This window comes from Carcharhinus amblyrhynchos, chromosome 15 (genome assembly GCF_965287045.1).
Source record: "Carcharhinus amblyrhynchos chromosome 15, sCarAmb.v2.hapA, whole genome shotgun sequence".
NCBI classification, from domain to species: domain Eukaryota; kingdom Metazoa; phylum Chordata; class Chondrichthyes; order Carcharhiniformes; family Carcharhinidae; genus Carcharhinus; species Carcharhinus amblyrhynchos.
The window spans coordinates 77,161,344-77,183,924 of record NC_137338.1 but is presented as its reverse complement, the minus strand read 5'-3'; the positions used below and the strand labels follow the sequence as shown (position 1 = coordinate 77,183,924).

General features: G+C 52.0%; 1 protein-coding gene across 1 annotated transcript in view; it reads right to left on the bottom strand.

The window, feature by feature from the left end:
• Positions 1–22,581, bottom strand: part of irak1 (interleukin-1 receptor-associated kinase 1) — a 51,819-nt gene that overhangs the window by 10,718 nt on the left and 18,520 nt on the right. Inside the window, exons 2-8 of the mRNA XM_080204273.1 lie at positions 18,569–18,742; positions 5,808–5,981; positions 4,269–4,366; positions 2,366–2,554; positions 1,861–1,925; positions 1,639–1,753; positions 595–710 (exon numbers count right to left, since the gene is read on the bottom strand). Coding sequence (XP_080060399.1) covers positions 595–710; positions 1,639–1,753; positions 1,861–1,925; positions 2,366–2,554; positions 4,269–4,366; positions 5,808–5,981; positions 18,569–18,742 — 931 coding nt within the window. The remainder of the gene's footprint in view (positions 1–594; positions 711–1,638; positions 1,754–1,860; positions 1,926–2,365; positions 2,555–4,268; positions 4,367–5,807; positions 5,982–18,568; positions 18,743–22,581) is intronic.

Sequence of the window (22,581 nt, the reverse complement as noted above, 5' to 3'; positions counted from 1 at the left end):
GACCCTCCCACAGTGCGGCGCTCCCTCAGCACTGACCCTCCCACAGTGCGGTGCTCCCACAGTGCGGCGCTCCCTCAGCACTGACCCTCCCACGGTGCGGCGCTCCCTCAGCACCGACCCTCCCACGGTGCGGCGCTCCCTCAGCACTGACCCTCACACAGTGCGGCGCTCCCTCAGCACTGACCCTCCCACGGTGCGGCGCTCCCTCAGCACTGACCCTCACACAGTGCGGCGCTCCCTCAGCACTGACCCTCCCACAGTGCGGCGCTCCCTCAGCACTGACCCTCCCACAGCGCGGCGCTCCCACAGCACTGACCCTCCCACAGCACTGACCCTCCCACAGCACTGACCCTCCCACAGCACTGACCCTCCCACAGCACTGACCCTCCCACAGTGCGGCGCTCCCTCAGCACTGACCCTCCCACAGTGCGGCGCTCCCTCAGCACTGACCCTCCCACAGTGCGGCGCTCCCTCAGCACTGACCCTCCCACAGTGCGGCGCTCCCTCAGCACTGACCCCTCCCCTGATTATCAGAAGGGAGAAAGGCCGACTGTAGCTTTGGACTGCCGGAAGGTGCTGAATGAAGTCTGTTACCTCTTCACGTCTCCGTGTATCAGGCTGGGGTTGCTTGTGTGCAGGAACTGGATGGCACGGGCAGCTCCCAGAGCCACGTCTATACGCGTCAGCCACGGCAGCGGAGAGCTGCTATTCTGCAGGAGCAAGAACAAGGTAGCCCAGGGAGTGAAAGCAGGAAAGGGAGTGAGGAAGCACCATTCATTTCTGCAACACACCAACGCCCCCCCCACCTCTACCCAAGACATGAACCCAAGAGCCCGGTTGAGGCCGTCCTCATGTGTGGGGAACTTGGCTATCAGTTTCTGCTCAGCAACTCCACATGTCACACTATCTGTAAACCCCATTACTTGCACGGACTTGCAAAATCTCACTAACTGTCCTTGCTGGAGACAATACACATCTCTTTAACCTGTGCTTAACCCTCTCTCCACTCACACTGTCTGTACCTTTAAGACTTGATTACCTGTAAAGACTCGCATTCCAACCATTATTTTGTAAATTGAGTTTATGTCCATATATGTCCTGTTTGTGAACAGAACTCCCAATTACCTGATGAAAGGGCAGAGCTCCGAAAACTAGTGCTACCAAATAAACCTGCTGGACTTTAACCTGGCGTTGTGAGACTTCTTACTGTGTATATTCAAAGATGTGTAGGTTAGGTGGATTGGTCATGCTAAATTGCCCCTTAGTGTCCAAAGATGTGCAGGTTAGATGGATTGGCCATGCTAAATCACCCCTTAGTATCCAAAGATGTGCAGGTTAGGGGGATTGGCCGTGCTAAATTGTCCCTTCGTATCCAAAGATGTGCAGGTTAGGGGGATTGGCCATGCTAAATTGTCCCTTCGTATCCAAAGATGCGCAGGTTAGGGGGATTGGCCATGCTAAATCACCCCTTAGTGTCCAAAGATGTGCAGGTTGGGTGGACGGACTATGTGTGGAGTTATGGGGAAAGGGTGGGGGAGAGGGCCTGGATAAGATACTTTGGCAGAGAATCAGTGCAGTGTGGATGGGCTGAATAGCCTCAGTGTGCACGGTTGGGATGGGATTCCACGATTCCGATACCTGACAGTGCAGGCGATCCTGCAGTGATCCGTTTGGCATGTACTCGTAGACCAGGCAGTAAACACCATCTTCCACACAGCATCCGGCCAAGTCCACTATGTTGGGGTGTCGGTACCTCAGGGAGAGACAGAGGCAAAGGAGGGTCCAGATGTGAGCATCATTCAGAAGCAAATGGGGGAGAGGTGAGCAAAAAGAGTTCAGCAGTGTGAATCGCATACTCACTGATAGAGTTTCTCCAACTCTGTCTGAAAACTCCCCCTCACCGTGTTCCAGGCCAGATCAGAATCCTGCAGAGACAGAGGGGAGTCTGAAACTAGAGGGCACAGGTTTAAGGTGAGAGCGGAGAGGTACGAAAGGGTCCAGAGGGACAATTTTTTCCCATAGAAAGTGGTGAGTGTCTGGAATAAGCTGCTAGAGTAGAGGCAGGTACAATTTTGTCTTTTAAAAAGCATTTACAGTTACATGGGTACGATGGGTACGGAGGGATATGGGCTAAATGTGGGCAATTGGGATTAGTTTAGTTTTTAAAACTGGGCAGCGTGGACAAGCAGGGCCAAAGGGCCTGTTTCCATGCTGTAAACCTCTATGATTCTATTTGCCAAAAGTCCATAAGAAGCATGGAAAGGTTACAGCAAAGGAGGTTGCCGTTCGGCCCATCTCAGCCCTTCCAGCCCCAAGGTCACCTCAGTGCCCTATTTAAATACAACGAGCGATAAAACAGGCTCACCTCTTTCAACCTTTTAACAGCGTACTCAGTGTGACGCATCACCGCGTAGTAGACACAGCCAAAGCCGCCCTCACCAATCTTCTGTCTCTCCGTAAAGTTGTGGGTTCCCTTTTGCAGCTCAGGCAGGGGCCAGTAGAACAGATACCTGTCCATTGACAGGGAGGACACTGGACAGGGTACGGCAGAGGACTATCGGAGCGAGGCAGAGAGAGTGGAGGGACAGCGAGGCAGGGAGGGGGAGGGAGAGCGAGGCAGGGAGGGGGAGGGAGAGCGAGGCAGGGAGGGGGAGGGAGAGCGAGGCAGGGAGGGGGAGGGAGAGCGAGGCAGGGAGGGGGAGGGAGAGCGAGGCAGGGAGGGGGAGGGAGAGCGAGGCAGGGAGGGGGAGGGAGAGCGAGGCAGGGAGGGGGAGGGAGAGCGAGGCAGGGAGGGGGAGGGAGAGCGAGGCAGGGAGGGGGAGGGAGAGCGAGGCAGGGAGGGGGGAGGCAGGGAGAGGGAGGCAGAGGAGGCAGGAGGGGAGGGAGAGCGAGGCAGGGAGGGGGAGGGAGAGCGAGGCAGGGAGGGGGAGGGAGAGCGAGGCAGGGAGGGGGAGGGAGAGCGAGGCAGGGAGGGGGAGGGAGAGCGAGGCAGGGAGGGGGAGGGAGAGCGAGGCAGGGAGGGGGAGGGAGAGCGAGGCAGGGAGGGGGAGGGAGAGCGAGGCAGGGAGGGGGAGGGAGAGCGAGGCAGGGAGGGGGAGGGAGAGCGAGGCAGGGAGGGGGAGGGAGAGCGAGGCAGGGAGGGGGAGGGAGAGCGAGGCAGGGAGGGGGAGGGAGAGCGAGGCAGGGAGGGGGAGGGAGAGCGAGGCAGGGAGGGGGAGGGAGAGCGAGGCAGGGAGGGGGAGGGAGAGCGAGGCAGGGAGGGGGAGGGAGAGCGAGGCAGGGAGGGGGAGGGAGAGCGAGGCAGAGGGGGGAGGAGACAGCGAGGCAGAGAGGGGGAGGGAGAGCGAGGCAGAGACAGGAGGGGGGAGAGTGAGAGAAAAGAAAATAGAACATCAAAAGGAAATATAAATGTTCATAGTGCAATGTAGTAAAGCTTCTTAGAAACACTCACATCCACACAGGCGACGTGTGGTCATCCCATCGAACTCACCCTGTATTATTCTGCAAGTTGTAGGCCCATCCTTCAGACTAGAGTCAACGGATATTCCAGTTGTCGGGACCTGTGTCCCTGCAGGGAGCTTCTTGTCATTTTATCAAGCAGAAACTCAGTTCTGGCAAAGGTACGCGCTTCAGGTATGCAAAGAACAGTACAGCACTGGGCCCCAGTGGGCGAGGCCTGGGCCTTGTGTGTCAAGACCCGGGCCGAGTGGGTGATGTCCGGGCCGAGTGGGCGATGTCTGGGCCGAGTGGGCGATGTCTGGGCCGAGTGGGTGATGTCTGGGCCGAGTGGGTGATGTCTGGGCCGAGTGGGCGATGTCTGGGCCGAGTGGGCGATGTCTGGGCCGAGTGGACGATGTCTGGGCCGAGTGGGTGATGTCTGGGCCCAGTGGGCGATGTCTGGGCCCAGTGGGCGATGTCTGGGCCCAGTGGGCGATGTCTGGGCCCAGTGGGCGATGTCTGGGCCCAGTGGGCGATGTCTGGGCCCAGTGGGCGAGCCCTGGGCCGAGTGGGCGATGTCTGGGCCCAGTGGGCGATGTCTGGGCCCAGTGGGCGATGCCCGGGCCCAGTGGGCGATGCCCGGGCCCAGTGGGTGATGCCCGGGCCCAGTGGGTGATGTCTGGGCCGAGTGGGTGATGTCTGGGCCGAGTGGGCGATGTCTGGGCCCAGTGGGCGATGTCTGGGCCCAGTGGGCGAGCCCTGGGCCCAGTGGGGACACAGGAAGAGCTGAATGGCCTCTTTCTGCGCTGCTGTACAATAATTTTCCTTACCTTGCTCAGACTGTCCTTGCCACTGGAGCACGAGCTGCTGGCATCGGTGAACAGGCTGCGGGGAGGGGTGGGCGGCCGCGGCAGTACGGATTTCGGCACTGAGGTCAAGGGCGAGAGAAAATAAATGTGGCTTTGTTTAAAAGAGAAGTGTCATGCCACGGTCAAGCGTGCGGTATTCCCACCTCCATCAGGTTTATCCCACCAAAATTCCACGCGTCTTCTCCCAACACCATCCCCGTCGCTGAATCCACTCCTCCCCCGCTCCTCACGTCCCCCCCAGACACAAACAACATCCGGGGGATTCCCACTGACCAGAAACTGAATTGGACCCAGCCAGTTAGAGAGGATCTAACCATCTCCCCTCCACATTCAATGGCATTCTCATCACTGAATCCCCTCACTATCAACATCCTGGGGGTTACCATCACTGAATCCCCCCACTATCAACATCCTGGGGGTTACCGTCACTGAACCCCCCCCACTATCAACATCCTGGGGGTTACCATCACTGAATCCCCCCACTATCAACATCCTGGGGGTTACCGTCACTGAATCCCCCCCACTATCAACATCCTGGGGGTTACCGTCACTGAATCCCCCCCACTATCAACATCCTGGGGGTTACCGTCACTGAATCCCCCCCACTATCAACATCCTGGGGGTTACCATCACTGAATCCCCCCCACTATCAACATCCTGGGGGTTACCGTCACTGAATCCCCCCCACTATCAACATCCTGGGGGTTACCGTCACTGAATCCCCCCCACTATCAACATCCTGGGGGTTACCGTCACTGAATCCCCCCCACTATCAACATCCTGGGGGTTACCATCACTGAATCCCCCCACTATCAACATCCTGGGGGTTACCATCACTGAATCCCCCCACTATCAACATCCTGGGGGTTACCATCACTGAATCCCCCCCACTATCAACATCCTGGGGGTTACCATCACTGAATCCCCCCACTATCAACATCCTGGGGGTTACCATCACTGAATCCCCCCCACTATCAACATCCTGGGGGTTACCATCACTGAATCCCCCCACTATCAACATCCTGGGGGTTACCATCACTGAATCCCCCCACTATCAACATCCTGGGGGTTACCATCACTGAATCCCCCCCACTATCAACATCCTGGGGGTTACCATCACTGAATCCCCCCCACTATCAACATCCTGGGGGTTACCATCACTGAATCCCCCCACTATCAACATCCTGGGGGTTACCATCACTGAATCCCCCCCACTATCAACATCCTGGGGGTTACCATTGACCAGAAACTGACCTGGACCCAGCCATATAAATACTGTGGCTCCCAGAGCAGGTCAGAGGCTGGGAATCCTATGGAGAGAAACTCACCTCCTGACTCTCCCCAAAGCCTGTCCACCATCTACAAGGACACAAGTCGGGAGTGTGCTGGAGTCCTCTCCGATTTTAACTGGGGGGTGGGGGGGGTGAACAGCTCCCGCAGCCCAGAGGGGGTAAGAATGAGGGTGGGGCAATGGTGTCCTCCTCCTTGCTCTATACTCACAGGGTGAGTTGATATTCAGCGTTTCCTGCTGGCTGCTCCTCCAGCTGTGGCTCTTCTCGGGTTCTGACCAGGTGAACGGTGGTGAGGGCTTCGAGGGGGGCTCCTCCGGGAGTGCCGGCTGGGGCTGGGGGTACGGATACAGCCTGGGGGGTGGCGGCTGGAATGCTGGCCTCCCTGGAGCAGACAAAACAGAGGGAGATCCCACCATGAGGCAAATAGGACAACTCAGATTCTTATAGCAGCTTCATCACAATGATGTTTACCCACAGACCCGCACGCCCGAACCCCCAACCACAGACGTGTGTGTGGCACGCAACCAAAGGCACGCGTGTACGTGGCACGCAACCAAAGGCACGCGTGTGTGTGGCACCCAATCATAGGTTTGCTTGTGGGCAGCACCAATCAGAGGCTCACGTGCGTGCGGCACCCAAACACAGGCGCGCGTGCGTACGGCACCCAAACACAGGCTCGCGTGCGTGCGGCACCCAAACACAGGCTCGCGTGCGTGCGGCACCCAAACACAGGCTCGCGTGCGTGCGGCACTTAACCACAGGCTCGCGTGCGTGCGGCACTTAACCACAGGCAGGGGTATATACCGCACCCAAATCAAGAGAGAAATTTAAAATACAATCGAGAGAAAGAGAGAAATTTAAAATACAGTCAAGAGAAAGTAGAGAAATTTAAAATACAGTCGAGAGTGAAGGAGAAATTTAAAATACAGTCGCGAGAGAGAGAAATTTAAAATAGTCGAGAGAGAGAGAAATTTAAAATACAGTCGAGAGAAAGAGAAATTTAAAATACAGTTGAAAGAAAGAGACGGTTGAGAGAAAGAGAGAAATTTAAAATACAGTCCAGAGAAAGAGGGAAATTTAAAATACAGTCGAGAGAAAGAGAGAAATTTAAAATACAATCGAGAGAGATATTTAAAATACAGTCTAGAGAAAGAGAAATTTAAAATACAGACGAGAGAAAGAGGGAAATTTAAAATACAATCGAGAGAGAGAGATATTTAAAATACAGTCGCGAGAAAGAGAAATTTAAAATACAGTCGAGAGAGAGAGAAATTTAAAATACTATTGGACAGAGAAAGGGAAATTTAAAATACAGTCGAGAGAGAGAAATTTAAAATACAGTTGAGAGAAAGAGAGAAATTTAGAATACAGTCGAGAGAGAGAGAAAGAGAAATTTAAAATACAGTTGAGAGAAAGAGAGAAATTTAAAATACAGTTGAAAGAAAGAGAGAAATTTAAAATACAGTCGAGAGAAATTTAAAATACAGTCGAGAGAGAGAGAAATTTAAAATACAGTCGAGAGAGAGAAATTTAAAATACAGTTGAGAGAAAGAGAGAAATTTAGAATACAGTCGAGAGAGAGAGAAATTTAAAATACAGTTGAGAGAAAGAGAGAAATTTAAAATACAGTTGAGAGGAAGAGAGAAATTTAAAATACAGTCGAGAGAGAGAAATTTAAAATACAGTTGAGAGAAAGAGAGAAATTTAAAATACAGTTGAGAGGAAGAGAGAAATTTAAAATACAGTCGAGAGAGAGAAATTTAAAATACTATTGGACAGAGAAAGGGAAATTTAAAATACAGTCGAGAGAGAGAGAAATTTAAAATACAGTTGAGAGAAAGAGAGAAATTTAGAATACAGTCGAGAGAGAGAGAAAGAGAAATTTAAAATACAGTTGAGAGAAAGAGAGAAATTTAAAATACAGTTGAAAGAGAGAAATTTAAAATACAGTCGAGAGAGAGAGAAATTTAAAATACAGTCGAGAGAGAGAAATTTAAAATACAGTCGAGAGAGAAAGAGAAATTTAAAATACAGTCGAGAGAAAGAGAAATTTAAAATACAGTCGAGAGAAAGAGAAATTTAAAATACAGTCGAGAGAAAGAGAAATTTAAAATACAGTCGAGAGAAAGAGAAATTTAAAATACAGTCGAGAGAAAGAGAAATTTAAAATACAGTCGAGAGAAAGAGAAATTTAAAATACAGTCGAGAGAAAGAGAAATTTAAAATACAGTCGAGAGAAAGAGAAATTTAAAATACAGTCGAGAGAAATTTAAAATGCAGTCGAGAGAGTGAGAAATTTAAAATACAATTGGACAGAGAGAGAAAGAGAAATTTAAAATACAGTCGAGAGAGAGAGAAATTTAAAATACAGTCGAGAGAAAGAGAGAAATTTAAAATACAGTCGAGAGAGAGAAATTTAAAATACAGTCGAGAGAAAGAGAAATTTAAAATACAGTTCAGAGAAAGAGAAATTTAAAATACAGTCGAGAGAAAGAGAAATTTAAAATACAGTCGAGAGAAAGAGGGAAATTTAAAATACAGTCGAGAGAGAAATTTAAAATACAGTCGAGAGAGAAATTTAAAATACAGTTGAGAGAAAGAGAGAAATTTAAAATACAGTCGAGAGAGAAATTTAAAATACAGTCGCGAGAGAAATTTAAAATACAGTCGAGAGAGAAATTTAAAATACAGTCGAGAGAGAAATTTAAAATACAGTCGAGAGAAAGAGAAATTTAAAATACAGTCGAGAGAAAGAGAAATTTAAAATACAGTCGAGAGAAATTTAAAATGCAGTCGAGAGAGTGAGAAATTTAAAATACAATTGGACAGAGAGAGAAAGAGAAATTTAAAATACAGTCGAGAGAGAGAGAAATTTAAAATACAGTCGAGAGAAAGAGAGAAATTTAAAATACAGTCGAGAGAGAGAAATTTAAAATACAGTCGAGAGAAAGAGAAATTTAAAATACAGTCGAGAGAAATTTAAAATGCAGTCGAGAGAGTGAGAAATTTAAAATACAATTGGACAGAGAGAGAAAGAAATTTAAAATACAGTCGAGAGAGAGAGAAATTTAAAATACAGTCGAGAGAAAGAGAGAAATTTAAAATACAGTCGAGAGAGAGAAATTTAAAATACAGTCGAGAGAAAGAGAAATTTAAAATACAGTCGAGAGAAAGAGAAATTTAAAATACAGTCGAGAGAGAAATTTAAAATACAGTCGAGAGAGAAATTTAAAATACAGTCGAGAGAGAGAGAAATTTAAAATACAGTCGAGAGAGAAATTTAAAATACAGTCGAGAGAAAGAGAAATTTAAAATACAGTCGAGAGAGAAATTTAAAATACAGTCGCGAGAGAAATTTAAAATACAGTCGAGAGAAATTTAAAATGCAGTCGAGAGAGTGAGAAATTTAAAATACAATTGGACAGAGAGAGAAAGAGAAATTTAAAATACAGTCGAGAGAGAGAGAAATTTAAAATACAGTCGAGAGAAAGAGAGAAATTTAAAATACAGTCGAGAGAGAGAAATTTAAAATACAGTCGAGAGAAAGAGAAATTTAAAATACAGTCGAGAGAAAGAGAAATTTAAAATACAGTCGAGAGAGAAATTTAAAATACAGTCGCGAGAGAAATTTAAAATACAGTCGAGAGAGAGAGAAATTTAAAATACAGTCGAGAGAGAAATTTAAAATACAGTCGAGAGAAAGAGAAATTTAAAATACAGTCGAGAGAGAAATTTAAAATACAGTCGCGAGAGAAATTTAAAATACAGTCGAGAGAGAAATTTAAAATACAGTTGAGAGAGAGAGAAATTTAAAATACAGTCGAGAGAGAGAGAAATTTAAAATACAGTCGAGAGAGAAATTTAAAATACAGGCAAGAGAGAGAATGATTGATTTAAAAAGCAGCAGGGAGAGAGGGGGGACAGGAACAAAAAGACAGAGCAATTTAAAACTTGCAACTCCAGCAGTAGTCTCTGAGTGGCAGCATTGCTGTGGAATAGCTGTGCCTGGACTGTCGAGAGGGGGGGCACATCAGCGAGCAAAGGCAGTGACGCAGTTTGATTTGGACAAGTGAGCACATTTTGGAGCCGTGAAGCCGGAAGGGGCAGCGGCAAAGGTTTTGCTTGTCCTAACCTCGCCCACGCCCTCTCGTTCCGGGAAGTAGGCGACGGGAACGCTACTCCGGGGAAGGTGCAGTTGGAAGTGGTTGAAACCATGCGGCACTGTACCCGCTCACCGGAGCTGGCATCAGACAGGGGCACGGGGCACTGAAACGCTCCCCCAACCCAACCCTAAACGGAAGCTGGCGGTCGATTCAGTTCGGTTACGAGTTATTTGAAACACGTCAGGGTCAACTCCTGATCTGCGTCATATGAACAGACCAATTAGGGAGCAAGAGGAGGGTTGCCCCTTCGTGTCAGTGGGATTAGCAGGGTGAGGTTACAGGGATAGGGCCAGGGTGAGACTGTTGTCGGTACATACTCGATGGGCCGAATGGCCTCCTTCTGCACTGTAGGAATTCTACATTTCTTAATTACCCTGCCCCCATACGTTCCCTCTGTCGTGCTGCATCCCCTGCGCAGATTTCTAGCGATTGGTGGGAAGTTTGGAGAGGGAGGCGAGGAAGAATCTTTTCATAGAATCAAAGAATTCCTGCAGTGCCAAAGAAGGCCATTCGGCCCATTGGGTCTGTAACCACTCAGCATCTAACACCCCAAAACTCCTAATCTATACAACTTGGTACAGACACCAAGGGATAATTTAGCATGGCCAATCCCCCTAACCTCCACATCTTTGGACACTAAGGAGCAATTTAGCATGGCCAATCCCCCTAACCTGCACATCTTTGGACACTAAGGGACAATTTACCATGGCCAATCCCCCTAACCTACACATCTTTGGACACTAAGGAGCAATTTAGCATGGCAAATCCCCCTAACCTACACATCTTTGGACACTAAGGGATAATTTAGCATGGCCAATCCCCCTAACCTCCACATCTTTGGACACTAAGGGACAATTTACCATGGCCAATCCCCCTAACCTACACATCTTTGGACACTAAGGAGCAATTTAGCATGGCCAATCCCCCTAACCTGCACATCTTTGGACACTAAGGGACAATTTAGCATGGCCAATCCCCCTAACCTGCACATCTTTGGACACTAAGGGACAATTTACCATGGCCAATCCCCCTAACCTACACATCTTTGGACACTAAGGAGCAATTTAGCATGGCGAATCCCCCTAACCTGCACACCTTTGGACACTAAGGAGCAATTTAGCATGGCCAATCCCCCTAACCTGCACACCTTTGGACACTAAGGAGCAATTTAGCATGGCCAATCCCCCTAACCTGCACACCTTTGGACACTAAGGAGCAATTTAGCATGGCCAATCCACCCGAACCTACACATCTTTGCATATGAAGGGGCAATTTAGCACGGCCAATCCCCAATTTCAAATCATCATAGAACCCTACAGTGCAGAAAGAGGCCCTTTGGCCCATCACTGACCACAATCCCACGCAGACCCTACCCCCGTATCCTATATATTATACCCACTAATCCCTCTAACCTATGCATCCCAGGACACTAAGGGGCAATTTTAGCAATGGCCAATCGACCTAACCCACACATCTTTGGACTGAGGGAGGAAACCCACTCAGACACGGGGAGAATGTGCAATCTCCACACAGTCAGTGACCTGAGACGGGAATCGAACCCAGGTCCCTGGAGCTGTGAAGCAGCAGCGCTAACCGCTGTGACACCCATTTCTCAGCAGAGAGTGAGTATTTTAGCCAAGGTGACATATTTTGTGTGTGATTCCCACCAGGCATGCAATGCCAAGAATCCCTGGCAGTGAGCAAGCCTGTCCCCACCTGGAGTGCTCTCGCTTCCACTCGGGGGCCCGGGGAAGAGGGAAACAGGAAGTATCTCTTCAGCACAACTCTGTGTCAACCCAGCGCACTGTGCCACTGTTCAATATTCATTCCATCGCTTCCTTCCCTGTGTGGCCCAGTGTGGGGAGGGCAGGCGGGAGGGGTTGGCTGAACTCGCAGTAAAGGAAGATCACGCAGCGGTGTCCCTCCCTGGTGTCCGGGAGGCCTCGGGGCTGGGTGGGTGATGGCGAGGGACAGCCCTGGCACCGGGGACGGGCACGCAGCCACTGTGAGCCGACTCCCCTCCGGTTCCTGCAGGAAGTCAGTAACCGCAGCTGCTTTCCGACATCTCGCCGCCTCCGCAGCTCTGCGCACGGGAATCTGTGGGCAATCGGGGTCGGAAGTCAGTACCCCTCCACCAGCCCCCCCCCGCCCCCCCCACCAAGTCAGATTTACACCCCTCACAGCTACCCCCCCCCCCCCCCCCCCCAACCCCTCACCCCTTCACGCACCCAGGCCGCCACAGAAGGAGGCTGCAAAACCTGATGCAGTGAGCGGGCCGCAGAGCGAGCAGCCACCCACCCAGGGGTATTCGGCAAGGGAAGGCTTCATGTCATGAATGTTGGGGGGGGGGGGGGGGGTGTTCCCCAGAATGAGGTGTGAGCGGGCGATGGATTAGGAGGGACTTTGGGAACTCACTCCCAGTCCTGCTGAAAGTCCTGGGTACTGGGGTGGGCACGCTGACTCACGCAGACACGGGGAGAACATGCAATCTCCACACAGTGACCCAAGGATGGAATTGAACCCGGATCCCCGGCGCTGTGAGACAGCAATGCTAACCAGCGTGCCACCCAGCCATCCTTTTAATTCCCTCGTCCAAATCATTAATATTTAATGTGAACAGTTGGGGCCCTGGCACAGATCCCTGCGTTACCCCACAAGTCACTGCCTGCTATTTGGATAAGGACCCATTTAGAACAAAGAACAAAGAAAATTACAGCACAGGAACGGGCCCTTCGGCCCTCCGAGCCTACACTGACCATGTAGCCCGACTTAACTAAAACCTTCTGGGGACATTATCCCTCTATTCCCTTCCTGTTCAAGTATTTGTCAAGATGCCCCTTAAAAGTCACTATTGAATCCACTTCCACCACCTCCCTTGGCAGTGAGTTCCAGGCACCACTACTCTCTGTGAGAGAAATCTGCCTCGTACATCTCCATTAAACCTGTGCCCCTCGCACCTTAAACCTGTGCCCCCTAGTAATTGACTCTTCCACCCTGGGAAAAAGCTTCTGACTATCCACTCTGTCCATGCCCCTCATAATCTTGTAGACTTCTATCAGATCTCCCCTCAACCTCCGTCGCTCCAGTGAGAACAAACCAAGTTTCTCCAACCTCTCCTCATAGCTAATGCCCTCCACACCAGGCAACATCCTGGTAAATCTTTTCTGTACCCTCTCCAAAAACCTCCACATCCTTCTGATTTATTCTAACTCTTTGCTTCCTAAGTGTTCTCCTCGGTCAGTTCTAATAGTTACATCCTCAAAGAATTCCAGTAGATTCGTCAAGCAAGATTTCCCTTTTGTAAATCCGTGCTGACTTTGTCTGATTGTACCACTGCTTTCCAAATGCTAAGACTCACGGTTGAATTTATTGACAGGCAATATCCTCACACAGAAGCACAGGACAAGGATGAACAATTAGCAATACAGGGCTAAAGACACCCACACTTCTGGGTGGCACGGTGGTTACTACTGCTGTCTCACAGTGTCAAGGTCCAGGGTTCGATTCCAGCCTTGGGTCACTGTCTGTGTGGAATCTCCACGTCCCTCCCCGTGTCTGCGTGGGTTTCCTCCGGGTGGTCCGGTTTCCTCCCACACTCCAAAGATGTGCAGGTTAGGTGGATTGGCCGTGCTAAATTGTCCCTTAGTGTCAGGGGGATTATTGGGGTGAATGAGGGTTACGGAAATAGAGCCTGGGTGGGATTGTAGTTGTTACAGACTCAATGGACCGAATGGCCTCCTTCTGTACGGTAGGGACTCTAGGGTTCTATGAGAGTAGCAGAGAGCCTTTTAAACTGGCCGCCTAGTAGGTTCGAAAGCAGAAACCTACAGCGCTCTCCTCTCCTCAATGTGAAATTAGGTGAGTGGTTTCAAAGGGGAATCCCCCTCTCCCTCCCCACCTACCTGTTCCAACTCAGCCCCTGGGTCTTCACAGTGCGGGCTTGGCCACAGGTCGACTGAGTCAATGAAGCATTCTTAACACTCAAAAGGAATGAGGTTTCAGGAGCAAACCTGAGGCTGCTCGGTGAGTCAGCGGCTCCTGGCAGCTGGGCAAGACTGAACCAAACAACACAGCAATCTGAAATCCCCACACCGCAGAGTGAAACTACAGAGAGAGAGAGAGGGAGAGAGAGAGGGGGTGGGAGAGAGAGAGAGAGAGGGGGGGGGGGGGGAGAGGGGGAGAGAGAGAGAGAGGGTGGGGAGAGAGAGGGGGAGGGGGGGGTGGAGAGAGAGAGAGGGGGGGGAGAGAGGGAGAGGGGGAGGGGGAGAGAGGGAGAGGGGGAGGGGGAGAGAGAGAGGGGGGGGGAGAGAGAGAGAGGGGGGGGAGAGAGAGAGAGGGGAGGGGGAGGGGGAGGGAGAGAGAGGGGGAGGGGGAGGGGGAGAGAGAGAGAGGGGGAGGGGGAGAGAGAGAGGGGGAGGGGGAGAGAGAGAGAGGGGGAGGGGGAGAGAGAGAGGGGGGGAGGGGGAGAGAGAGAGAGGGGGAGGGGGAGAGAGAGAGAGGGGGAGGGGGAGAGAGAGAGAGGGGGAGGGGGAGAGAGAGAGAGGGGGAGGGGGAGGGAGAGAGAGGGGGAGGGGGAGGGAGAGAGAGGGGGAGGGGGAGGGAGAGAGAGGGGGAGGGGGAGGGAGAGAGAGGGGGAGGGGGAGGGGGAGGGAGAGAGAGGGGGAGGGGGAGGGGGAGGGAGAGAGAGGGGGAGGGGGAGGGGGAGGGAGAGAGAGGGGGAGGGGGAGGGGGAGGGAGAGAGAGGGGGAGGGGGGAGGGAGAGAGAGGGGGAGGGGGAGGGAGAGAGAGGGGGAGGGGGAGGGAGAGAGAGGGGGAGGGGGAGGGAGAGAGAGGGGGAGGGGGAGGGGGAGAGGGGGAAGGGGAGAGAGAGAGAGGGGGAGGGGGGAGAGAGAGAGAGGGGGGAGAGGGGAGAGAGAGAGAGAGGGGGAGAGAGAGAGGGGGAGGGGGAGAGAGAGAGGGGGGAGGGGGAGAGAGAGAGGGGGGAGGGGGAGAGAGAGAGAGGGGGAGGGGGAGAGAGAGAGAGGGGGAGGGGGAGAGAGAGAGAGGGGGAGGGGGAGAGAGAGAGGGGGGAGGGGAGAGAGAGAGGGGGGGAGGGGGAGAGAGAGAGAGGGGGAGGGGGAGAGAGAGAGAGGGGAGGGGGAGAGAGAGGGGGGGAGGGGGAGGGGGAGAGAGAGAGGGGGGGAGAGAGAGAGGGGGAGGGGGAGAGAGAGAGGGGGGGAGGGGGGAGAGAGAGAGGGGGGGAGGGGGGAGAGAGAGAGGGGGGGAGGGGGGAGAGAGAGAGGGGGGGAGGGGGAGGGGGAGAGAGAGAGAGGGAGGGGGAGAGAGAGAGGGGGAGGGGGAGAGAGGGGGGAAGAGAGAGAGGGGGAGGGGGAGAGAGAGAGAGGGGGAGGGGGAGTGAGTGGGGGAGGGGGGAGAGAGAGAGGGGGAGGGGGAGAGAGAGAGAGGGGGAGGGGGAGAGAGAGAGGGGGAGGGGGGAGAGCGAGAGAGGGGGAGGGGGAGAGCGAGAGAGGGGGAGGGGGAGAGAGAGGGGGAGGGGGAGAGAGAGAGAGGGGGAGGGGGAGAGAGAGAGAGGGGGAGGGGGAGAGAGAGAGAGAGAGAGGGGGAGGGGGAGAGAGAGAGAGAGAGGGGGGGAGGGGGAGAGACACAGAGTGTCGGGGGGGGGGAGAGCGAGGGGGGGGAGAGCGAGGGGGGGGAGAGCGAGGGGGGGGAGAGCGAGGGGGGGAGAGCGAGGGGGGGAGAGCGAGGGGGGGGAGAGCGAGGGGGGGGAGAGCGAGGGGGGGGAGAGCGAGGGGGGGGAGAGCGAGGGGGGGGAGAGCGAGGGGGGGGAGAGCGAGGGGGGGGAGAGCGAGGGGGGGGGAGAGCGAGGGGGGGGGAGAGCGAGGGGGGGGAGAGCGAGGGGGGGGAGAGCGAGGGGGGGGAGAGCGAGGGGGGGGAGAGCGAGGGGGGGAGAGCGAGGGGGGGGAGAGCGAGGGGGGGAGAGCGAGGGGGGGGAGAGCGAGGGGGGGGAGAGCGAGGGGGGGGAGAGCGAGGGGGGGGAGAGCGAGGGGGGGGAGAGCGAGGGGGAGGAGGGCGAGGGGGAGGAGGGCGAGGGGAGGAGGGCGAGGGGGGGAGAAAAGTGGGGAGAGCGAGGGAGGAAGGGGGAGAGCAAGGGGGGAACGTGAAGGGGGTGGAGTGAGGTGGGGGGGGGGGGGGGGGTGGTGAGCGAGGAGGGTGGGGGTCAATCACCCAGCCCACAGGCTGTTGTGTGAAGGGCCCCAGGGAATTTCCATCGCGATTTCCCTACGCCTACAGACAGCAAACAGCTGTCCAAAGTGATGGGCCTCCAGCTTGCACATCTGGTATTCCCCCTCCCCGCGTGATCTCGGCAATCAAAACTGCAGCTAATTAGAATCAACCTTAAAAGCGCAGCAATCGAAAGGAAAAGAATATTGCCCCAGCTTTGTCTCATTTTAACACTCCAAAGCTCCCCCCATCTCGAGGCACAGGGGGCAGGCAAAGTCATGTGACTGGTTCTGTCACCACATCCCCTTGGAACGGATCACCAAGCTCGAAGCAAGAGACCACAACTAGTAGGGTCGCCACGGAACTACGGTCAGTCGCGGGCTGATACGTTTCTCAACCCCGTTCTCCTGCCTTTTGCCCGTAACCTTTGACCCCCTTACCAATCAAGAACCTCTCCATCTCTGTCTTAAATACACTCGGTGACCCGGCCTCCTCTGTGGCAATGAGTTCCACAGATTCACCGCTCTCCGGCTGAAAAAATTCCTTGTCATCTTGGTCTCTTTACACTGAGGCTGTGCCCTCGGATCCCAGTCTCTCCCACTAATGGAAACATCTTCTCCACGTCCACTCTATCCAGGCCTTTCAGTATTCTCTAAGTTTCAATGAGATCCCCCCCTCATCCTTCTAAACTCCATCGAATACAAACCCAATGCTCCTCATACGCCAACCTTTTCATTCCTGGGATCACTCTCGTGAACCTCCTCTGGACCCTTTCCAGGGCCGGCACATCCTTTCTTAGATACGGGGCTCAAACTTGCTCCCAATATTCCAAGTGGGGTCTGACCAGAGCCCTTATAAATCCTCAGCAGTACATCCCTGCTTCTGCATTCCAGTCCTCTCAAAATGAATGCTAACATTACATCTGCCTTCTTAACTGCCAACTCAACCTGCAAGTTAACCTTAAGAGAATCCTGAACTAAGACTCCCAAGTTCCTTTGTGTTTCTGATTTCTGAATTCAATCCCCATTTAGAAAATGCCTCTATTCTTCCTATCAAAGTGAGTAACCTCACACTTCCCCATGTTGTATTCCATCTGCCACTTCCTTTGCCCACTTTCCTAACCTGTCCAAGACCTTCTGCAGGCTCCAAGCCTCCTCAACAACTGTGACTGTGTACAGAGATCCTTACCCTGCTGAATAAACAGAGACTGTGTACAGAGATCCTTACCCTGCTGAATAAACAGAGACTGTGTACAGAGATCCTTACCCTGCTGAATTAAGAAGAATCTTCTACACTTCATAAACACTGGAGGCATGAACAGTAAGTTTGTAGAAGAAGACACCAAGGTTGTTGGCATAGTGGACACAGCGAAGAAGGTTATCTCGGATTAACAGCACTAGAGGGCACAGCCTCAAAATAAGGGGTGGGGAGCAGTTTAGAACAGAGTTGAGGAGAAACTTCTTCACTCAAAGGGTGGCGAATCTCTGGAATTCTCTGCCCATTGAAGTGGTGGAGGCTACCTCATTGAATATATTTAAGACACGGGTAGATAGATTTCTGATAGACAATGCAATTAAGGGTTATAGGGAGAAAGTGGGAAAATGGAACTGATCCATTGCAGATCAGCCATGATCTTATTGAATGGCGGGGCAGGCTCGAAGGGCTAGATGGCCTACTCCTGCTCCTATTTCTTATGTTCTTACAATGGGACCTTGATCAATTGGGCCAGCGGGCTGACAAATGGCAGGTGGAGTTTAATTTAGATAAATGCGAGGTGATGCATTTTGGTAGATCGAACCAGGGCAGGACTTACTCAGTTAATGGTAGGGCGTTGGGGAGAGTTACAGAATGAAAAGATTTAGGGGTACAGGTTCACAGCTCCTTGAAAGTGGAGTCACAGGTGGACAGAGTGGTGAAGAAGGCATTCACAGCATGCTTGGTTACAGTGGTCAGAACATTGAATACAGGGATTGGGGCGTCTTGATGAAGTTGTTCAAGACATTGGTAAGGCCACACTTGGAAAACTGTGTACAGTCCTGGTCACCCTATTATAGAAAGGATATTATTAAACTAGAAAGAGTGCAGAAAAGATTTACTAGGATGTTACCGGGACTTGATGGTTTGCATTATTAGGAGAGGCTGGGTCCTTTTTCCCCTGGAGCATCGGATACTTAGGGGTGATCTTATAGATGTCTATAAAATAATGAGGGGCATAGGTCAGCTAGATAGTCAACATCTTTTCACAAAGGTAGGGGAGTCTAAAACTAGGGGGCGTAGGTTTAAGGTGGGGGGAGAGATACAAAAGGGTCCAGATGGGTATTTTTATCTGGAACAAGCTGCCAGAGGTAGTAGTAGATTCAGGTAGAATTTTGTCTTTTAAAAAGCATTTAGACAGTTACATGTGTAAGATGGGCACAGTGGGATATGGGCCAAATGCACGAGATTGGGACTAGCTTAAACTGGGTAGCATAGACAAGTTGGGCCAAAGGGCCTGTTTCCATGCTGTAAACCTCTATGACTTGGGCTCAGTGACGATGGTAACAATGTGACCTGGGTAATGGGGGTTGGATGGAAGGTAACTCACATGACAGAATGATGTCCCGGGGTCGCTTCAGGTTTAGTTTGGTCAGGATGTGTAGTAGCTGCTCCACTGTCCCGTTGCGGGTCATCCAGTGCCACATGACGTTCTGTGTCCGGCCAGGTTCGCCTTTGTTCTCCAGTAGGCGAAGCTCAGTCGAGTCAGAGACCATGCAGGAAGCTGAGGGAGAGACAGAAAGAGAGAGAGAGGAGGGTGAGAGAAGCGTCAATGCCCGAGGAGATTGGAGGAGGTGGCAGCCGCGCACTCATCACCAGGGGCTGGACGGGCACCTCGTGAAGGCCTCTGCCCGCTCGGTGTTCAGCATCAGCAACAACAACTCACCCGTGTGACCGCGCGGATAGATGGAGACACAATGGCGGAGGTGGCAAAAGGAGGGATGGGAGGGGGACAGGAGAGCACGCTGGGGAGTGGGGTGGGCAGGAGGGATGGCCTGCCAGTGAGGAGTGCCAGTGGGGGCGAGGGGGGGGTAAACAGGGCAGGAGGGAGGACTGGTGGGGCATGGTAGGCTCAGGAGGGAGCACTGGCTGGGGAGGGGGGGGCAGTGCACAGGAGAAGGAGGGGAGGCAGAAGGAAGAAGGACCAATGGGAGTTGGGGGAATACAGGAGGGAGGGCGAGGAGTGCAGAAGGGAGTGCTGTGGGTGGTACGGGTGGGAGGTCTGGTGTTACAGGGGGCACAGGGAGGAGGGCTGGTGATACAAGGGGCACAGTAGTTCTCCGGTGGAACTGCTGGAGACGTTTCTCTGTCTCTCCGAGCACAGATTCATTTATCTCAAAGGCAAAATACTGCGGATGCTGGAATCTGAAACCAAACCAGAAAATGCTGCGAAATCTCAGTCGGAGAGGGAACAAAACCAACATTTTGAGTCTGGATGACTCAACTCAGCTCTGACAAAAGGTCACCCTGACTCAAAACGGTGGCTCCATTCTCTGTCCACAGATGCTGTCAGACCCGCTGAGATCTTCCAGCATTTTCTGTTCTTCTTTCATTGATCTCACTGCAATCTCGGGGAATCGCCACACCACCAGCGACCATACCAGGCAAAGCACCTCGTTCAAAAGCTGTGAAGGGGGCTGCATTAAACCCCCAAGGACACAAAGCGATAGGGTTGGCCACCAACGAGGAATGCTGAAGATTAAATCTTGGAATTCTTGTCGCAGGATCGGCTGGGTACAAGCGATAGCGCAGCTTGGCAAACCAGCGCTGAGTAAACCAGCTTCTGAGCTCTGACTAATGTACCTCTCCTGTAATCACTGGGTACAACAAAGCACTCCTGTTCAATTAAAATTAGCTGCTCTGCAAACTGTTTGCACTGTTGATAAAAACTCCTGTAAGTAAATGCCAAGTTCCACACCTATCCTCCCCCTCCCCCCATCTCTGTGCCTTCATTCTACAGATCTGTACAATTCCTCAACATCTACCCCGCCTCCTTCACCATCCCTGTGAAACTCTACTAATTTCTACTTAGGGAAGGAAGGGGTGGCAGGGTGGTTAGCACTGCTGTTTCACAGTGCCAGGGACCCAGGTTCAATTCCATCTCAGGTCAGTGTGTGGAGTTTGCATATTTGTTTATTTATTATTGTCACGTGTTTAGTATACAGTGAAAAGTATTGTTTCTTGCGCACTACAGAGCATACTGTTCATACAGTACATAGGGAGAAGGAGAGGAGAGGGTGCAGAATATAGCGTTACAGTCACAGCTCGGGGCAGCACAGTGGTTAGCACTGCTGCCTCACAGCGCCAGGGACCCGGGTTCGATTCCTGGCTTGGGTCACTGCCTGCACAGAGTTTGCACATTCTCCCCGTGTCTGCGTGGGTTTCCTCCGGGTGCTCCAGTTTCTTCCCACAGTCTGAAAGACGCGCTGTTTAGGTGCATTGGCCATGCTAAGTTCTCCCTCAGTGTACCCAAACAGGCACCGGAGTGTGGCAGCTTGGGATTTTCACAGTAACTTGATTTTGCAATGTTAAGCCTACTTGTGACACCAAATAAAAGCACTTTTTGTGCGTAGAGAAAGATCAGCTGAACATATGGTAGGTCTATTCGAAAGTCTGACAGCAGCAGGGAAGAAGCTGTTCTTGAGTCAGTTGATATGTAATCTCAGACTTTTGTATCTTTTTCCTGACAGCAGAAGGTGGAAGAGAGAATGTCCGGGGTGTGTGGGATCTTTGATTATGCTGGCTCCTTTGCCGAGGCAGCAGGAAGTGTAGACAGAGTCAATGGATGGGAGGCTGGTTTGCGTGAGGGACTGGGCTACGTTCACGGGCTTTGTAATTTCTTACGGTCTTGGTCAGAGCAGGAGCCATACCAAGCTATGGTACATCCCTGTGTCTGCGTGCTCCGGTTTTCTACCCCACTCCAAAGATGTGTAGGTTAGGGGGATTGGCCGTGATAAATTGTCCCTTAGTGTCCAAAGATGTGTAGGTTAGGTGGATTGGCCATGCTAAATTGCACTGCTGCAGGCTGAAAGGCAATTTGATAAAGGTTTATAAGATGATGAGGTGGACAGATAGAGTGGACATTCAGAGACTATTTCCTTGGGTGGATGTAGCTGTTACTAGGAGGCATAACTTTAAGGTTCATGGTGGGAGATATAGGACGTCCAAGGTAGATTCTTTACTCAGAGAGTGGTTGGGGTGTGGAATGCACTGCCTGCTGTGATAGTGGAGTCGGACACTTTAGGAACTTTCAAGCGGTTATTGGATAGGCACATGGAGCACTCCAGAATGATAGGGAGTGGGATAGCTTGATCTTGGGTTTGGACATAGCTCAGCACAACATTGAGGGCTGAAGGGCCTGTACTCTGCTGTACTGTTCTATATTCTATAAAGGGACTTGGAAGTCCTTGTTCAAGATTCTCTTAAGGTTAATGTGCAGGTTCAGTCGGCAGTTAGGAAGGCAAATGCAATGTTAGCATTCATGTTGAGAGGGCTAGAATACAATAGCAGGGATGTATTTCTGAGGCTGTATAAGGCTCTGGTAGACCCCATTGGGAGTACTGTAAGCAGTTTTGGGCCCTGTATTTAAGGAAGGATATGCTGGCCGTGGAAAGGGTCCAGAGGAGGTTCACAAGATTGATCCCTGGAATGAACAGCTTATTGTATGAGGAATGGTTGAAGACTCTGGGTCTGTACTCGATGGAGATTAGATTGATGTGACGTGATCTTATTGAAACTTACAGGATACCGCAAGGCCTGGATAGAGTGAACCTGGATAGAGTGGACTACTCCTAAGAAAAACTAGAACCAGAGGGCACAACCTCAGGCTGCAAGGATGATCCTTTCAAACAGAGATGAGGAGGAAGCCACTGCAGTCGAATGGCCGCCAGCACTCACCCTGACGGATAAGAAGGTGATTGGGTCTGAGCAGGAAATCCAGCCACTCAGTGGCTCTGTATTATTGGGGTTGTGTGGGGAAAGGGCTGTGTGTGTGTGTGAGCGAGTGCCTATGTGTGAGTGAGTGCCTGTGTATGTGTGTGTGTCTGTGTGTGAGTGAGTGCCTGTGTATGTGTGTGTGTCTGTGTGTGAGTGCCTGTGTATGTGTGTGTGTCTGTGTGTGAGTGAGTGCCTGTGTATGTGTGTGTGTCTGTGTGTGTGAGTGCCTGTGCATGTGTGTGCCTGTGTGCGTGTGTGTGAGTGCCTGTGCATGTGTGTGCGTCTGTATGTGTGTGTGAGTGAGTGCGTCTTTGTGTGGGGGTGTGTGTGTGTGTGTGCCTGTGTCTGTGTGAGTGCGTCTTTGTGTGGGTGTGTCTGTGTGTGTGTGAGTGAGTGAGTGCGCGTGTCTTTGTGTGTGGGTGTGTGTGTGTGTGTGTGAGTGAGTGAATGCCTGTGTGTGTGGGTGTGTCTGTGTGTGTGTGAGTACCTATGTGTGAGAGTGTGGGTGTCTGTGTGGGTGTGTCTGTGTGTCAGAGTGTCTGTGTATGTGAATGTCTGTGTGTGTCGGAGTGTGTGAGTGTGCGCGTTTATGTGTCGATGTGGGGAAGGGGCTGTGTGTGCAGGAGT